Source organism: Pelobates fuscus, chromosome 11 (assembly GCF_036172605.1).
Source record: "Pelobates fuscus isolate aPelFus1 chromosome 11, aPelFus1.pri, whole genome shotgun sequence".
In the NCBI taxonomy this organism is placed as follows: domain Eukaryota; kingdom Metazoa; phylum Chordata; class Amphibia; order Anura; family Pelobatidae; genus Pelobates; species Pelobates fuscus.
The window spans coordinates 38034236-38053523 of record NC_086327.1 but is presented as its reverse complement, the minus strand read 5'-3'; the positions used below and the strand labels follow the sequence as shown (position 1 = coordinate 38053523).

The following is a 19288-nucleotide window of genomic DNA, read 5'->3' as shown; positions in this document are numbered from 1 at the left end:
GCATGTCAAGCTGGGAAATCTGAGATAATTGTGGAAACATAATTTCTCACGTTTTATGCCTAAGAAAGAGCATTTGTAATTTAACTTGCGATATGCAGTTGATGCATAACATTAACTTTTTGTACTTGCACTATGGGGAGTTGTATCATGTTTGTCCTTACCACAATCTTATTCCCTCTCTATCTCTCTCTCTATATAAATATATATAAAATGTTTAAAAGCAGTATGTTAATTTAAATGGATACTTACGACAAATGTATGTTGGACAGCATTGAGTTTCAGAATTAAAAATCGTTTCGTATCCATCACAGGATGGAGGTGGGCCACATGGTTTGCATACTACGAGAAAATTAAATACATACAATTAAAATGTTTCCCTTTTCTAGATGACAATTATTTAATTTCCTAGTATTTGTCACTTTCATATAGAAAAAAATATACAGCTAGTCACAGAAAAAAAATATACCTCCAAAAACATCCAGATAAGATGGAATAGCCCTGAATTTTAGATAGGCCTTAATTTGGATCAGTACAACACTGATTTGTAAAATCTAGACAGAATCACAAGGATGGAAACCCAATTACTGAGCCTCCAAATATCAATAAAGCATAACGTTCCTCAGTTCAGATTAGGTGTTCTAAACAATCAGCCTTGAGCCGGATGTGGATGTATGCCACGCTGATGCCCCCTCCTTGGTGCCCTCTCACTCAGCCCTCATTCACATCTCCCAGTATTGGAAGGTAGGGAATAGGGAATTCATTCTAAAATGATGTATCCTAGTAATCTGTGCTATAGTTGCATAATTATATAGCTGAAAATAGACATGCATCCATTAAGTTCTTCTTTTCTCACATCTGTGTTTGCTCTTGTTGCAAAAGAAGGCAAAAACACAGTGCTTCCAATTTTTTTTAACAAACTAGGAAAAAAATCCTTCTTGGCCCCAAAATATCAGGCAGATATCTCCTTTAATCAGAATCATATCCCTGAATATTATGTTTTTGGAAGTATTTATCCAATTTCTATTTAAACATCTGTACAAACTCTGATAAAATCACCTCTTCAGGCACCTCTTTCGTTCCATATCTTTATATCTTCATATCTTTTTGTTTTTACTGCAAAATTCCTTTCACTTGCCTTAGACTAAATCTCCTTTCTTCCAGTTTAAATGCTTGACCTTGTGTCCAATGTATAAAACTGCTAGGAATTTAGATGATCTTACCGCAAGTGTATGATTCACAGCAGGGTTCAATATGTCCAAGAGACAATGGGTAAGAATTGTCTCGTGAACACTCGGGCAGTGTGCACGTAACATCTCTACATTGATCCTGCAGAAAAACATATATAATTAATGTATTTACTTTACAGCATGTTTTGTGCTATCTCATATTATTAATAAACTATTAACAGTGCTTACCAGTGTTGTTGTTGAGTGAGGTGTTGTAGTTCCAGGAACGACAACTGAAAACAAAATCACACTCAGTTTATACATTCTTTATGTATTTATTTTATATGAATTTATTCAAGTAATTGTTCCATGTATATATGTTCTATATTTGTCTTCCCTTATTTTTTTTTAAATTAAATTGTTAAATTTGAAGTGCACCCTAACATATTTTTCTTAAAAATAATGTTGAAATCACATCTCTGTGGACCCCTCAGTTGCAAAAATAATTGACAGGACAAGACCAGTTTGGATTTTCTATAGGAATTATTTGCGGATCCCTGTGAAATTTATATATTTGTTTTTTTTTTATTCTATAGGGTACAGTGAAATGTAAAATAGATCGACAAATATAGCTCCAATTTTATTATTCCAGTTAATTCGTATGTCCAGATAACCAGAAAAAAAATCTAGTGACATATCAATAAAGATGTCATTATCTTTTTTATAAGTTAGATTGCTATCCTTTACAAGATACTCACTGCATTCATTTATGTTACAGCAAGGATTGGCTGGATCGATCTTTACCAAGGTGGTATCTCCAAGATTACAGGTGGTTGGTGGTGGGCACACAACATCGCGGCAAGGCTGACAGGAAGAAAACACAAAAATGTGTTTAAACAATATTAGCTAGCTACTATAATTTCATATAGAGTAATTCACAGTAAAGCTTTTACAAAACAAATAAAATAAATTAAATTAAATGAGTCAAAACACTTAATACATTCTGTTCGCCTGCAAGAATCAGGACATCACAAGTAATCCAAGGGACACTCAAATCAGTTCATCTTAACTCCTTCACTACCAAACACTTTTTGTTTGAGAAATATTAGTAAAACTTTTATTTGAAATAAGGGATGCATAGCTAGCACATGAACATATAATACAATTTTAATTTGTGTACAGATTGCTTGTCAGACAAAATTAAAGGGGCACTATAGTCATCAGATCCATTACAGCTTAATGTAGTGGTTTTGGTGGCTTTTAACTGTCCCTGCAAGCTTTTTAATGTAAACGTTACATTGCTGCCTGGTAAACATTTACTTAGCTGCAAAGTAATACCTCTAGGAGCAGTTACTCAGATGGCCACTAGAGGTGCTACCTACATTCAGCTATGTCTGCATTTAAGCATAATGCCCACATACACTATAGACAGTTAAATCGGATATTTCTGAAATAAAGGTATTTACAAGCACTATAGCATCATATCAAGTTATATGTTAATGTAATGCTAGCAGTGACATGGAATAACACATTTACTTTACTGAAATCTCAGTTTCATGAAGCACAGAGTGCAGCCAGAGAGGTAAGCCACTGGCTGGCTGAGAGCGTCAACTGACTGCTGTCTGCCAATCAGCAGCACCCCTGCCCAACAGCACACGGGGGTGGAGTTGATATTGGCGCTGGAGGCTCACTTTGGTGGTTAAATAGTTTTAAAATGATTTAACCCCTTGAGGCATTTGCATACAAAAATAATACATTAGATGATGTTTAATACATAACACCTGTTTTTCAGTACAATTTACTGGGAGTGCCAGGTGCTTTACTTTTTGCATGCTTTATGGAAACTATATGCTCATTTGCTCATTGAGCATCAAAGCTTCTCATATGTTATTCAGTAATTAGGCTCTCAGACACGGAGTACCACTACCTCACAAAAACAGAGGTCACCTCAGACAAACAAAAAGGGATTTATTCGATGAGTAATGGTTATTATCTTACCTCTGGGGTTGGAGTGGTGATGACAATTTGAGGAGTCTGTAAAATACATGAATACACAATACTAGCTGTAGAATGAAATATGACCTACATCGCTTAACAGGAGATGGATGCATATAAAGAAATGACATTTTTCAATACAATCAAACAATATAACAGAATTCATATATAAAGAGTATATAGGAAAATAACTTACAGTCCACCTCTTTACTAACTCTTTTTTTTTTGTTTATTTTAATCCCCAAACTATTCATAACACTGCTCCCAGGAAATACTCAAATGGAGTATACACTGATTGATGCACAGTCTTTGATGACATGATCATATTAGCGAAATGCGTCAGACTATCTTTCTCTTCTTTCCTGTCTTTCCTGATGTCTAAAGCCCTACACAATTTATAATGGAAAATAAAGGTATTTTTTCTTTGTATTTATTTAGTTTTTTTTATGTCCCCTATTCTGAGATATGGCTATTTATTTGTTTTATTGGTATATAATGGAGGAGATTTGATTTCAGCCTCTCTGGAAGTTGGAATAGTCTGCTTTGTAGGAGTTAATATTTAATACAGCTTTCATCTTTTATCTGAGTCTTTTCTGAATTTATATATTTGTAATATGAATCCTACAGACATAGCCCATTTAAGAAAACGAATGAATAACACAATAAAAGTAGGGTGAAATTAAAATGAAATATTGATGTAAGAGAAGAAAGAAAAATCGACAAAAGGAATCCATCACTTGACATATTTGAAAGCAATATTGAACTTACTGTAGTTGTAATGTGTGGCACTGAAAAATAAAAGAAAACTATTTTAAATGGCTGAAATATGAAATGTCTATGAATTATGTGCTTCGCAAGAAATCACAGTGAGCAATTCTACACCCAATAAGCCTATGTCAGGAATTGCTCAACTTTAATTTGTTCACTTAATTCATTTGTGAAATTGGATAATTGCACTTACCACAAGTATAGTCGAAACAACAGGGATCATTTCCTAATACTGCAACCAGAGTGTGCTCTTCATCACATGTTTTAGTTGGGCAAACAACGTCCTTACATTCCACCTATACAAAAATTTTAGCCATGAAGATTGTATACAGATACAAGGCTTTATTTATGAGGGAAAAAGTGTACATGATGTAAAGTGCAAGCTTTGTGGGTACTCTATAGGATAAAATGTGTCAGCCTGAATTTAAAAAAAAATCACTGATTGGCAAGTTGAAAATAGATATAATCAAAATCCATTGGGGATTTACAAATCCTTAGCTTGTGATCTCAGTGTACCCACAGCAATGTGGTCCAGGATTTCATCACAAACATTCTTTGTTGACCTCAAAGTTATCTCATATCACTCAAAAAGTGTAAAAACTAAAATATTCTATTTATTCAAGCTCTGTCAAATACCAGCGTAGCTTTCTTGTTACAAATTGATTGAGGATATCTGATCTTAGTTTGGAGTGCCATATAAAATTCTAACACTGCAGCATATATGTTTCTTATAGTCCCTGCTACCTTGAGAAATATTATTGCTGTGGAAGCGGGAACATACAATTTAGATATATAATACTAGGCACAAAACATACTATAAGCCTGGACAAAAAAAAAACAAAAAAAAAAACATTTTTGCATGCTAAACTACATTTATTGTTAAAGTATGCTTTCCATAAGATGTCTTTTATATCATCCACGACCAAGTTGTATATATATTGGTTTTATCTCAATAGCCCATTAATTAACTTGATTAGAGAAACATACCGTTGGTGTTGTAGGTTCAATGGGATCTATCAATGAAACAAAACATTGTTTAGTTATTCCATGTTTTAAAGGACAAATACATTTATCTAAATTTAACTGTTTAGATCATGATAAAAAAAATATTATTTTTATTATTATTTATAAGGCGCCAACATTTTCCACAGATCTATGCAGTAATAATTTTATCGAACAACAGGGTCATTTTTAATAATTATATTGATAATATGAATAATTTAATTCAATTGACAAACATGATTCCATTAAAATTAATGCACAATATCCACTCATTAATTATTTGGTGTCAATCGTCCTGGGAGTTAGAAAAATCTATCCAGCATAATAACATTTTTATATTTTACTGTATTTTTTATTTATTTTTTTTCTGCGTTTTGTGTACTTACTGCATATATATTCTGGACAACATTCAATTTCAGGATTGAAAGATTTTATTGGTGTGTTGCCATATTCACACACAGGAGGATTTGGGCACGCGTTGGAGCATTCTGCACACAAATAAAAATAATGATATAATTTACAACTGATAGCACATGCTGGGAGATAATCAATGAGTTAGGTAATATATATGTGATCAAGTAGTTATGTAATACTAGGAGAAACTAGGCCATAAGTAGCTGATCCTTAGCACATAGCCGCCCAGTGCTGAAGGTAGGAGAAATGTAACTGTAAATGTAACTCAGTAATATTTTTTTTAATCAAATGCCAAACAGCATATTTTTTTTGTATAATTATAAAAAGCCTTCTGTTATACTAACACAGGGTAGATCCCAGATGTTGAGAAACTACAACTCCCATGATACTTTGCATGTCTTTAGGATGCTTTACAATGACATAGCATCATGGAAGTTGTAGTTTTAAAACATCTGAAGATCTGGGCACCCCTGTGCTAAGAGAATGCCTGTCTATATTCATAGATATCTAGAATTCCCCTTTTTCTGTTACATCAAAGTTAACATTTTAAACCCAAAGGATTTCTTTAGAAACAAGATAAATAAATTAATGATTTATTAGTACGGTACTCTAGACATATTCGCTAAATATGCAGTATTTTTAGAGTGTACATGAAAACTTACCGCACACTACATGGGGACAGCAGGAACCTGTCACGTGTAAATCCACCAAAACTTCACCTTTCTTCGAGCAGGTTACAGATTCACACACTATACCATTGCATGGGTTCTGGAATTAAGATAACACAATTATCATAAACAATTGACTTATAAAGTTTAGTAATAGCAAGTATAAAATGATAATAAGGTCAAAGGTCCAATTTTTTTTTTATTAGGATTAATCCCATATTTCTAAATAATAAACTAGTAAGAAATAATAATAAAAAAAAAATCACATATTTGAGTTTTATCATTATCATTGCTTACCTCGGTGGTCGTAGGGATGAAAGGTGTCTAGGGGAAAAAATGTATACAAAAAGATTACTAAAACATTTTAGATTGAGTGCGTACACATTTTATAAAATTATTCTTTAGACTTGATAAAGATAATATTTTACTCTTGAAAGAGCATGTTCAAAATTGTCTGTTACACATAATAATCTGAATAAAGATGTAATTCATTGCATATCTAGCAACACTTGGATTTAGGATACTATTAGGTATGAGTGCCAACATCTGAATAGAAACACAGATACCAGAAGCACAAAGCTAAAAAATGTAAAAATCCAAAGAATACCTTTGCAGTTTTTTTTATAGTTTATTCTTTATATGTGATTGACTAATGGAGCAGCAGCACTTTTAATTGACCAGAATACAGTTTAGTTAGGAGATTCTATGAATGTAGGAAACATTTGTACCAGATGCAAGACACAAGTAGCATTTAACATATTGCTTAGACAAAAATCTAGCACATGCCAAGGTGCATTTAAATGGACATCTGCAACTGGTTATCTCTGAGATATAACAAAATAATTATATAGAAACACAAAGGTGTATAATATCTGCACAGAATAATCATTCAAAGATCCATAACCGTAAACGTAAAGAATTGTAATAATGCTAGAAGTTAGAGAAACAAAACACCTTGTGCCCTTGATGAGCACCACAAGATTTCAACTATACCATATGATTTAATTCTCAATACGTAAGAAATAGTATTATGCACCAAATGCATCAACACCCACTGTCTTCCAATCTAAACATATTAGTTAAAGATATGAAGAATGGATGGTGAGATTATTAGCTTGTTTTTTTATATTTTTGTAAGTGTATAGTAAAGTAAAAATATTGTCATTATCATGATTAATATAGAGTTTTATTATAGTAAAGCAATAGCAAATCACTCAACTAAAGGGGGTTTGGCCATCCCTGGTTTTTGAATACATTATGGGGTCTAAATGTTATTATTTCTCAACTTAAAGGGACACTCTATTTCCCAAATACAAAATAAATAAAAACACTGTGTGTGGAGTTGATATAACCTAAATTAAAACTTGCATGCATTTAATTATGCATTTTTTCATTGCAGTCATATCAAAAGCCAGCTTGCAACACCTGTAATTCTCTTGTCTGCAGATTTTGCAAGCCTCCCTTTTCTAACCCCTCCCAGACTTTCTGTGGCTGTCCAATCAGAGACTTCCCAATGCAGCTCCTTGAGAAGTCTTTACAAGGCAGAGGCCCTGGGCAATTGCTGCCTCTTGAGTCTAGCTCTTCTAAGTTACACAATCAGGAAGTAACACAACCAATTGTCTGCTTGACAGCCAAGGGGATGTAACCATTTTAATTTAGAAAATTCTAATGAAATCGGCACTTTTAGCAAAATGCCAAAAAATAAGACACACTCGTCATACATACAGCTTTACAGCAAGCTAAAGTGCTTTAGGAGTCTGGAGTGTCCCTTTAATGACAATGGCATCAGAAGACTGAAATGCTGACAGTTTTTTTCTTAATGGAACCAGAGCACCATCTGCTATGCTAATCTCTCCAGGCTGCCCAATGGATGTGGTTTAATGACTTGCAATATTCTAATGTTTGTATGTCATTTAATAACACTATAATTAAACTGTTGTGCCATGACAGTGAGAAAAAACCCACAGCTGAAATATGTTAATGGGATGATAGCTAATGTCATGTGTACCTATAACTAATTACTGCAATACATAAACCCACATAATCAATACTTTATACCATAGAACTTACCGGAGGATTTTCTGGTGCTAAAATGCAGAAGGAACATTGTTAATGTTATATAAAAACATAGAAAATAGAATCAATATAAAAACGTTTTCCATTAACTACTAATCATTTAGGCATTTTACCTGAAATTCATTTTTGACCAATATATATTTTTTTGTGTTACTATACCAATGGGGTTAGCAGTACATATAATATATGGATACTAATACATCGGATACAATATTACATTGTGATTGAGTTAGTAAAGCATATATTGAAATAAAAACATACAAAAGTAAGCCCTGCACTCAACCTCCCACTACTCCTGGTTGGCAGTAATGATCATAGTACACATCATCCCCAAAACATACAATCAAAAACAAAGACAAATTTACTTGCGCACTTTCTCATATCCCAATACACATTTAAATAACTGGAGTTTTTTTTAGTAACACGCTAATGGCCATGTAAGTATAAGCCCACCTGGCACGTCAAGGCAAACCTCTGAGGTGAGTCCTACATTAACAATTCATCGTGCTTCTGTAAGCTAAATGGCTTTTCTATTACACAGCCATGTTACAGTGCTGCCACCCACCCCATGTGTTACCTATTAAGGGTTAATAAGTGTGTAGCAGTTTAGAAAAATACCCCTCTGTGTCTCATTAGATATGTTACATTTCAACTTAAAGTAGCAAGGTGAAAAGTAAGTGAGGGACTTACCCAAGAGGTTTTGCCTTGACGTGGCAGGTGGAGCTTACACTTTAATGCCTATTGGAGTGATACTAAAAACCCTTTAGTTATTTAATATATCCAATAATTGTGTATCCAGGTAGATTAAACAATCACAAAAGGCAAACCGACCACTTCATCTCAATGAAGTGCTCTGGGCGCAATGGTCCTCTTGTTTTCACCTTGCAATGTAAAAGCATAGAAGCCATTCCCAATGCTCATCTATGAGGACCATCGAATTGGACATTTAGAAGCGTCAGCATGATATCAGGAAATGCAGATCGAGCTGCTGCAGGGACTCTATATTGGCAGTGGTAAAAAAAACTTATTTTCCAGTTTTATTTAAATTTCAGGAGCGGGGTCTGAATCTAAATATAGAGGGGAACACTATAGCGTATGAAATACAGATTTGTATTCCTAATGCTATAGGTGTTCCTTTAATGAATCATATTGATATATCACAAGTCATTATGGGTTTTGAGGAGATTCATTAAGTACAGAGAAACCAATAATCCTGTAGATTACAGAATCATGAATATAGTTATCTAAGTCTAGTATAATTGCCTGATATGCATCACTTTATATTGGTACTTACGACATCTATAGGTTGGACAACATTGCGTTTCAGGATCAATGCTCATTATGGGCTTGTTTCCATTGCAGAAGGGAGCTGGGCTGCATGGTTGGCATTCTAGAAAACAAAAAAACAATGTACAGACATATTATCTCAGAATTGTAGTGAATCCAATTGAAATCCAAATGACAAAATGTTACATGCCTTGGGAAATATTGCAACTAATCAATTCTACTAAAGTTTTATTTATTTTTTAATAAAGGGGATTACTAATGTGTTATTGAATTTTACAAGATTGGAAACGTTTTCCGACTGGGTTTTGTGCCTGCTTTTGGAGCAACAGCAAAAACATTTGTGAGAAAGGCTGAACTTGATGGATGCAAGTTTCTTTTCAGCTAACCATATAATAATATTGCCCTTCCGTGATCATAGAGTAGCTTACCACAATCGTATGCTTTACAGCAGGGATCATCGCTTTTAATTTCAACTTTTGAGGTTCCTTCCTTATAACAGTCGTGCACTGGACATACTATATCCCAGCATTTCTCCTGCAAATGTAACAGCAGTAAGTAACTGGGGTTTAACAATCCTGTGTAATTTATATACTTGCATATTATCTCAAGGCACACTGTGCCTGAAAGGTTTTGCTATTAACTATGCTTACCTTTGTTGTTGTTACTGTTGTTGGAGTTGTAGTAGGTGGAACTAGATAGGACAGAAAGAGAAATAAATAAACCAAAGCATTGCTTCATTTTCATGGTTTGTGATAGTAATTAATCTGGCAGTCCAGCTGTTGGAGACCACAGCATTGTGCCATCACCGCTTTATGAAACATGTCTGTGCATTTTATATATTGGTCAATTGCTAGTTTGCTCAATAGGTAAAATACAATTTTGGATGGAATCCATTAAGCACATTAATCAACATCCGATTTACCATTATAGCTATTTCTTTGTATTTGCCTTTAGATTTAAGGTTGGTCATCTTCATTATATGGGTACTTCTATTTCAATTAGAGTTAGTTTTTTTGTTTGTTTGTTTTTGCAGTTTTTTTGTTTTAGTTGTTCTGTGGTTATTCTCATTGTTAACTGTTTTTTTTTTTAATCATAGGAAACATTGTCTTTAAACATTTTGAATTTTACCCACACGTAGACAAATTAAGATCACTATACTGAATAAAATCTATATTTCTGCTGCCTATATAAACTTCATTATGATCAATTTCACTTTTGTTAGGAGATACATTTCCTAAAAATGTTTTAAATTCTTTTGGCTATTTCTCACAAAATTGCTTCTAAACTTGTAACAGATGTATTCAACGTTTTGTGAATATGCCCAATTAACTATTCTTTTTTTAGAGAAGAAACTATTGAAAATAAAATAAAAGGGCAGTTCCATTGTTTTATGTTTTTTTTATTACTAAGGTTTTTTTGTTTGACTGTGTGACCATCATTTTTAAATTGTGTTGCATTTTATGATATCATTTTTATTAGTTCCAATTCTGTGAATCCTGAATGTATTTGTGAATATTCTAGATTGTTACTTTGGATGTAACGTGTGCACTTACCACATTCATACAATGCACAGCATGGATTTTCTGAGTCTACTTTCACCAAGACAGTATCTCCAAAATCGCATTTGGAGGTTGGACACTGCACATTTTCACAAGGCTAACAAAGAGAAGAAACGTAATGTAAACCAGATAAGTCATCTAAAACGGATTTAAACGGACAATCTGAACCACATATCTTTTTTTTGGTGGGTATACTACCAAGATTCTAGGGACTTCCCCTTGTTCTTTGTCAATCTATTTGTTTTTTTTTGTTTCAGTAAAACAGGGGATCAACCATTTTTAGCTACATTGATAATTAGAAATTTACAGTTTTGCATTATTCATATTCATTTATTTCAAGCTAGATAGCAGTGATTGACTAAGAAAGCAGAAGGTGGGTTAGCCTAGCTTTCTTTACCTATCACGTTCATCCAAGTTGGATGAAATTGTTACTGGAAGCAAGGACATTTTAAATCCACGTTATTAATATGGCTGAGGAGGAGGTGGTCTCAGAGTGCAGGAGAGAGCCCCAGTTTGTTCCCAAAAAGAAAACGAAACTGTTCCCAAAAAGTTCAGCAAAGAACCAGGAGATGGCTCCCAAATGGCTCTCACAAAGGACCAATGACTCATCATAACATAAACACTTTAGTTAGCTGTGGTGGTTATATTACCGAGAGGGCCCCTTTAAGCAAGTCAGTTGATATAAATTAATATTTGTGACAAACTGACAATAGTGTCCTGACTAATTGTAGCTGTATTGCTTGCATGGGACTCAATACCTTTCTAGGCCAAACATGACAATTCTCCTATAACACACAGGGTTCTCTGATGTCAAATAATGCTTAGAGTACTAATCCTTGCAAATGTTTTATTGTTCTGTTATAACTAAGCTAAACTTGATTTGACTTATTATCAACAAAGGATGATAAATGACATACCGAAGGAGTAGTGATGGTAGAGATGGGAGGTTCCTGTAAAATAAATTAAAAAAACATTAAAGTAACAGAAAGTATAAGAAGTCCAAACTGGATGGGTCGATAGGTAGATGATAGATAGATAGATAGATAGATAGATATATAGATAGATAGATAGATAGATAGATAGATAGACAGACGGACGGATGGACGGACGGATAGACAGATAGACAGACAGATAGATAGATAAAACTGTGAACTTACTGGAGTGGTGACTTCAGGAACTAGAAAAAAAGACATTGATATTATTATATTATTATATTATTTTGTCTAAGTCTGGACAAGGTTGTGATGAAATTAAAAAAAAATAATAAATACATGATATAAATTATTCCCTGTTTATAAGGGTAAGCATATATTTAACTAAAATAAATTAAATATTCAAATAGACATCTATGCTATTCTGGCTAAGGGTAAGGGCTGTATTGATTACATAATTGCACTTGTCTATGGCAGTTTAGTAAAACAAACATAAAACACTTTAAAAGCTTTAAACTAGGATTATCAACACATACATATATAAAATTCAAAATGCAAACAAATATTCCATTCATACTTACTACATATTTTGTCTAAACAGCATGGGTCTGTTCCATTGATTGCCACCAGATATTCGCCATAATTACATGTTTTAGTGGGACACTCAACATATCTGCATGGGTTCTGCATAGTAAATAAACAAAAGGATATTATTGTATCATCATTCAGACGTTCCATCATATAGCACTGTCCAGGAACATCTGTATAATATGTTTGCTCCATATCGGAATCCAATGTCTTTAATTCATGCTCTCTGACATAACTAAGTGACAATACATAAATAGATACTATCATTCCCTATCAATCTTATCCACCTCACTAGGTTGAAAAGTTGAACTGAATGAAACCTACCATAACCAAGGTTTAAACAGGGCCAATACTGATTAATATACAGTCTATACACAGAATCCCTAAAAGGTAGATCCCTAAATGTTGTAGAACTACAACTTCCATGATGCTTTGCGTTCCTTTGCATACCTTTAGAATGACAATGCATCATGGAAACTGTAGTTTTAAAATATCTGGGGATCTACTTTTTGGGCACCCCTTGTCTATACCATCTAACCCAGCCCAAGTAATATTTGTTTTATATATGCAATAGGGCAAACTTGTTGATAAAGAATATTGTAAAGACAGCATGAAAAGCAAACATGCCCTCTAAGTACTTTTATTTGTGAAATATTCAGCAATAAACAGATATTAAAGTAAATTGCTTAGTTCTATGGAGTGTTCTTTAAAAGCATCCTTATTATGGGATGTTAAAGTTTTGTTTGTTCCCACATAAACTACAGGGTTATATACTGTTCCCAATTTTTAAAATTTTTCAGTGCTGCTCAGTGCTAAAAAGTCTAAGGTGGATCATTATTTTCCTTTTATTCTTTAAACGAATTCATTGTCATCATTACTTTCAAATAATTTATATTATATGCACATTTTCCCCAGAGTATATCTATATTGGGTGGAAATGGAATTAAAGCAACATTTTAAAATTCAGTATAAATATAAAGATAAACAACAACAAAATACAAACATACCGGTGTATTAGAAGACACAGTTGTCGTAGTCTTTGTCTGTCCTGTTACCAAAAAATGTCAGTGTTAGATTAGTGTTTCTATTGAATGAGACTGATTTAATAGCATGAAACATTGTCTATCTATCTTTTGAATCTTGAGTTTCAGTAACAAATTATTTAAGATCGAGAATACCTGTGGTATGTAAGTATTTCCTTTTAAACATTAAATTGATATTAATATCATTTGCAACTTCCTTAAGAATTTTATTTGTAGAATGAGTGCATGTTCTGTATGATAGGACCTGCTTAGAATTTGACCATTTGCCATTATCCTTAGAATATGTTCAAACTACATTGATTTTAAATTCAAATATTGTTCTAGGTAAAATATTGTTCCAAGAATTGGGCAGCTGGACTAACCTATGTGGCACAGAAAATAATTAACATTTATTCATGGAGAGCAAATTTAATATTCCTCCTCCGTTTTCACACTTTCACCCATGAATTGTTTTATACTGTACATTGCCTTCCTTGTGCTACACACTCAATTTAGTCTTCCTATATGAGGTAGGTATTTACCACAAATATACACTGGGCAACACTGTGTATTTTCATCAAATTGTGCAATTGGTGGTTCTCCATTTTCACATATCGGAGGATTTTCACACATCTTGCATGCTAGAAAAACAGAAATTTAAATAAATAAATAAATATATATATATTTAAACCGGTGTTGTATTTTTTTCAAAACTGTTTTGTAAAATCCATTATTGCTCAAGTTATGTTGAGTTACATTTACAAGCTAGATAAACTGCTAGATTCCAAATTTGCTGTTTTTTAAAATCAAAAGCTAACATGGGAAAACAAGACAAATAAATAAATTAGTTGCCAAATCAGTTGCCTTGAATAAAATTAAATACCGTATTTTTAGGGCAATCGGAATTCAAAAAACAGAATCAAGTCTTAACACAGTAGGGATAAAATATCTTTGGAATATGATTATCAACATAACCGGTACAATCTGCCTTTGCCTTTTGTTGATGTAAAAGTGCATTCACTAGTGAGCTTTTGCTAAATCAGCTTTTAAAACCCGTCAATATAGTTAATATGTAGCAATTACACATATTACTCAGATCCCGTATAGCTAGACATTATCTTCATGAAAAATGCAGAAACAAATGCTGGTTAGTAAGTAACTGGACTAAGTCATATATAATATTTTGAAACACAAGGTGTCTTAAATACTACATATTGGGTGAATGAGTCTCTGGAGAACTTACATGTAAATGCTTGTATTTAGACAAGAATTCTAAACATCAATATCTCCTACTGACATACTCCATTAGGTTCTTAGAACTTACCACACTCATAACGTGGACAGCACGGATCTGACCAAGGGAGTTCCTTCACATATGAACCACTCTTGTCACATATTGTTACATCACACACGACATGTTTGCATTTGTCCTGTAAAGTATACACACATTATATAAACACAATTAATATGTCAACATTTTCTGAGCACGCCATTCTTTTAATTTCCTTTAATAGTATTAGTTGATGAATATGAACTGCAATAAACTACACCAATTATTTTATGTTGATTGGTAGTGTGGTGTTATATGACATTGAATAAATTGAAAAACCCTTATCTAACCCACCTAAGTATCTGCCTGAATTGTTTAAATACACATTATAAACAATGACCTGTGAGAAATGAGTGCGATTTTTTTGCAGATACTCACTTCTGTTGTGGTTGGTACAGTGGTTGTGGTGGTTCCTATAAATAGCATAAAATAGATTATGTGTTAACGTTGAATATTTTAACACCGAGCATGTCCAAATCATTAAGCACATGACATTGCAAGTTTCAGATAACACCAACAGTAAGGTTGCAATCTTTTAATAATGAACTATGTTTATTCCTTTAGCTATTGTTTAGAAAGCAATTTTCAAATGCAAGAACTAAACAAGAGAAAGGAGCTTATCCCAACCCCATCTTGCATTAACAGGAAATAGTATCTGTCTGTCTATCGTCTATTACAACCAATACCGTTCTAAGTCTTGCATACACTGTCTTCATCATCTAAGAACTTACCAACACACACTTCGCGTGCACAGCAAGGATCGGCTGAATCCAGTCTCACCAAATTCTCTCCTTCATTACATGTCACCACTGGGCAGTGCACATTCCAGCACGCGTCCTAAAATCAAGAGCACATATTTATATAAAGCAAGATAAAAGAGGATGATTAGATATAAAAGATGAAGGGAAGGTTGAAATATTTTTTTTTCCATATTATAACGTAACAATATGACAGTCTTACCAGTGTTGTAGTTGATGGTGTAGTTGTCAGTACGGGAACTGTAAAAACAAAAAACATTATTAAACACATATAAAAATTAGAAACAATAAATGTATTTATTGTTATATCTTTCTTCAGAACCATGGAATAGACATTACATGTATATCTGAAGCCCAAGGCAGGATACTGCTTAAGGTCTCCCTTTCTTGTTTGTGTATGGACGGTGAATGAGGCAAAGCACATAGTTCCAAGGACCCTGTCTAACCCACATGTCATAGACGGGTGCCTAAGGTCACCCATGGCAGAGGTTAAATGATTTGAAATAAATTCCAGGTCATTTTGATGATTGCATGTTTTACGTTGGCTAGATAAATAACACATTTTAAAGTGTGCATGTTCACTGGTTAATGGAATTACTTTACAGACTCTAAAACAGGGGTGCCCAAAGCGTAGATGCCCAGATGTTGTAGAACTACAACCCCATGACAATTTGCATGCCTTTAGAATGCTTTAGAAAAGCAATGCATCATGGAAACTGTAGTTTTAAAACATCTGTGATCTACCTTTTGGTCAGACCTGGTTTAAAATATCATTAGGCATTAAATATGAAACACCTTGTTTTCCTGTATGATAGATATATCAATTCATTGATTCATTTATTTATTGTTTATCTTAATATGGAGACATTCTCTCACACTTACCACAAATGTACGTTGGACAACAAGGATCTGTTGAGTCAACTCGTACTTTGTTCTCCCCTTGTTCACATGTCTCCACTATGCACTGCACATTCTTACATGGTTCCTGTAATGTTTACATACAATATATACATTAATAGAATACGTGGCAATGGTTAAACCAAGAAAAAAAATGGGATGATAATATAGAAATAAAGTAGGAAAGGTTGAAATACTTTTTTTTTCTGTCTGATAACGTAACAATATGACAGTCTTACCACTGTTGAAGTTGATGGTGTAGTTGTCTGTACTGAAACTGTAAAACGAAATAAATACATAAATAAAAATAGATAAAAAGTTTAAATGATAAATGCATTTATTTAATGTCTTCAGAATCCTTCAAAACCATGGAAAACACATTACATCTAGATCTGAAACCTCAGACAGGCTACTGATTAGTGCCACAGGTAGGTTACTGCTTAAGGCCCACCATCCTTGTTCATGTTTAGATGGTGAATGGGGCCAAGCAAATAGTTCTGGAGGCTCCTGTCTAACCCATGTGTCCTAGGCGGGTGTCTATGGTCACCCATGATAATCCTGCTCTGCCTGAATCAATCTAATTAATAATATTACAGAGATTAAATTATTGAAATTATTTTTCAGGCTATTTTGATGATTATGTGGAGTAGCTAAAAACCACATTTTAAAGAGTACATGTTCGCTGGTTAATGGAACAACTTCACAGAGTCTAAAATATCATTATGCATTAAATATGAAACACCTTGTTTTCCTGTATGATAGATATATAAATTCATTGATTCATTTATTTATTGTTTATCTTAATATGGAGACATTCTCTCACACTTACCACAAATATACTTTGGACAACAAGGATCTGTGGAGTCAACTCTGACTTGGGTCTCCCCTTGTTCACATTTCTCTACTATGCACTTCACATCCTTACATGGTTCCTGTAATGTTTACATACAATACATTAATAGGATACGTGGTTATGGTTAAACCAAGAAAAAATAGGATTATTAGATAGAAATAATGTAGAAAAGGATAAAAAATACTTTTTATTCCGTCTTATAACGTAACAATATGACAGCCTTACCAGTGTTGAAGTTGATGGTGTAGTTGTCTGTTCTGGAACTGTAAAAATAAATAAATTCATTAAAAAAACACATAAAAATTAGAAGTGATAAATGCATTTATTTTTATTTCTTCAGAATCCTTCAGAACCATGGAAAACACATTGCATGTATATCTGAAACCCCAGGCATGTTACTGCTTAACACCTTAAGGACCAAACTTCTGGAATAAAAGGGAATCATGACATGTCACACATGTCATGTGTCCTTCAGGGGTTAAAGCCCCCCTTTCTTCTTCATGTATAGATGGTGAATGGAGCCTAGAATTTAGCTCCAGATACCCCTGTCTGGCCCATGTGACCGAGGCAGGTGCCTAAAGTCACCCGTGGTAATCCTGCTCTGCCTGAAGAAATCTAATTAATAAAATGACAGAGATTAAATAATTTGACATCATTGTCAGGCCATTTTGATGGGTAAGTGTTTTAAGTGGGTTAGATAAATAACACATTTTAAAGTGTGCATCTTCACTGCTTTATGGAACAATTTCACGGAGTCTAGAATGAATAATATTAATTAAATATAAAACATCTTGTTTTCCTGTTTTATAGACATATCAAAGTGATTAATTTATTTATTGTTTATCTTATGGAAAGATTCTCTCACACTTACCACAAATATACTTTGGACAACAAGGATCTGTGGAGTCAACTCTGACTTGGGTCTCCCCTTGTTCACATTTCTCCACTATGCACTGCACATCCTTACATGGCTCCTGTAATGTTTACATACAATACATTAATAGGATACGTGGTAATGGTTAAACCAAGAAAACATAGGATTATTAGATAGAAATAATGTAGAAAAGGATAAAAAATATTTTTTATTCCGTCTTATAACGTAACAATATGACAGCCTTACCAGTGTTGAAGTTGATGGTGTAGTTGTCTGTTCTGGAACTGTAAAAATAAATAAATCCATTAAAAAAAACACATAAAAATTAGAAGTGATAAATGCATTTATTTTTATTTCTTCAGAATCCTTCAGAACCATGGAAAACACATTGCATGTATATCTGAAACCCCAGGCATGTTACTGCTTAAAGCCCCCCTTTCCTCTTCATGTATAGATGGTGAATGGAGCCTAGAATTTAGCTCCAGATACCCCTGTCTGGCCCATGTGACCGAGGCAGGTGCCTAAAGTCACCCATGGTAATCCTGCTCTGCCTGAAGCAATCTAATTAATAAAATGACACAGATTAAATAATTGTAAAATCATTGTCAGGCCAGTTTGATGGGTAAGTGGGTTAGATAAATAACAAATTTTAAAATGTGCATCTTCACTGCTTTATGGAACAATTTCACAGAGTCTAGAATGAATAATATTAATTAAATATAAAACATCTTGTTTTCCTGTTTTATAGACAATTCAAAGTGTTTAATTTATTTATTGTTTATCTTATGGAAAGATTCTCTCACACTTACCACAAATATACTTTGGACAACAAGGATCTGTGGAGTCAACTCTGACTTGGGTCTCCCCTTGTTCACATTTCTCTACTATGCACTTCACATCCTTACATGGTTCCTGTAATGTTTACATACAATACATTAATAGGATACGTGGTAATGGTTAAACCAAGAAAACATAGGATTATTAGATAGAAATAATGTAGAAAAGGATAAAAAATATTTTTTATTCCGTCTTATAATGTAACAATATGACAGCCTTACCAGTGTTGAAGTTGATGGTGTAGTTGTCTGTTCTGGAACTG

General features: G+C 33.5%; 1 protein-coding gene across 1 annotated transcript in view; it reads right to left on the bottom strand.

The window, feature by feature from the left end:
• LOC134576866 (uncharacterized) overlaps positions 1 to 19288 on the bottom strand; it is an 83415-nt gene that overhangs the window by 16351 nt on the left and 47776 nt on the right. The window contains exons 75-107 of the mRNA XM_063435556.1: positions 19248 to 19285; positions 18999 to 19101; positions 18436 to 18473; positions 18187 to 18289; positions 17541 to 17578; positions 17292 to 17394; positions 16702 to 16739; positions 16448 to 16550; positions 15768 to 15805; positions 15539 to 15644; positions 15186 to 15220; positions 14802 to 14907; positions 14020 to 14118; positions 13463 to 13503; positions 12449 to 12551; positions 12093 to 12112; positions 11853 to 11885; positions 10930 to 11032; positions 10027 to 10067; positions 9805 to 9910; positions 9384 to 9479; positions 8084 to 8100; positions 6311 to 6337; positions 6008 to 6113; positions 5318 to 5419; positions 4917 to 4942; positions 4123 to 4225; positions 3930 to 3949; positions 3165 to 3200; positions 1925 to 2030; positions 1416 to 1459; positions 1221 to 1326; positions 250 to 339 (exon numbers count right to left, since the gene is read on the bottom strand). Coding sequence (XP_063291626.1) covers positions 250 to 339; positions 1221 to 1326; positions 1416 to 1459; positions 1925 to 2030; positions 3165 to 3200; positions 3930 to 3949; positions 4123 to 4225; positions 4917 to 4942; positions 5318 to 5419; positions 6008 to 6113; positions 6311 to 6337; positions 8084 to 8100; positions 9384 to 9479; positions 9805 to 9910; positions 10027 to 10067; positions 10930 to 11032; positions 11853 to 11885; positions 12093 to 12112; positions 12449 to 12551; positions 13463 to 13503; positions 14020 to 14118; positions 14802 to 14907; positions 15186 to 15220; positions 15539 to 15644; positions 15768 to 15805; positions 16448 to 16550; positions 16702 to 16739; positions 17292 to 17394; positions 17541 to 17578; positions 18187 to 18289; positions 18436 to 18473; positions 18999 to 19101; positions 19248 to 19285 — 2274 coding nt within the window. The remainder of the gene's footprint in view (positions 1 to 249; positions 340 to 1220; positions 1327 to 1415; positions 1460 to 1924; positions 2031 to 3164; positions 3201 to 3929; positions 3950 to 4122; positions 4226 to 4916; positions 4943 to 5317; positions 5420 to 6007; positions 6114 to 6310; positions 6338 to 8083; positions 8101 to 9383; positions 9480 to 9804; positions 9911 to 10026; positions 10068 to 10929; positions 11033 to 11852; positions 11886 to 12092; positions 12113 to 12448; positions 12552 to 13462; positions 13504 to 14019; positions 14119 to 14801; positions 14908 to 15185; positions 15221 to 15538; positions 15645 to 15767; positions 15806 to 16447; positions 16551 to 16701; positions 16740 to 17291; positions 17395 to 17540; positions 17579 to 18186; positions 18290 to 18435; positions 18474 to 18998; positions 19102 to 19247; positions 19286 to 19288) is intronic.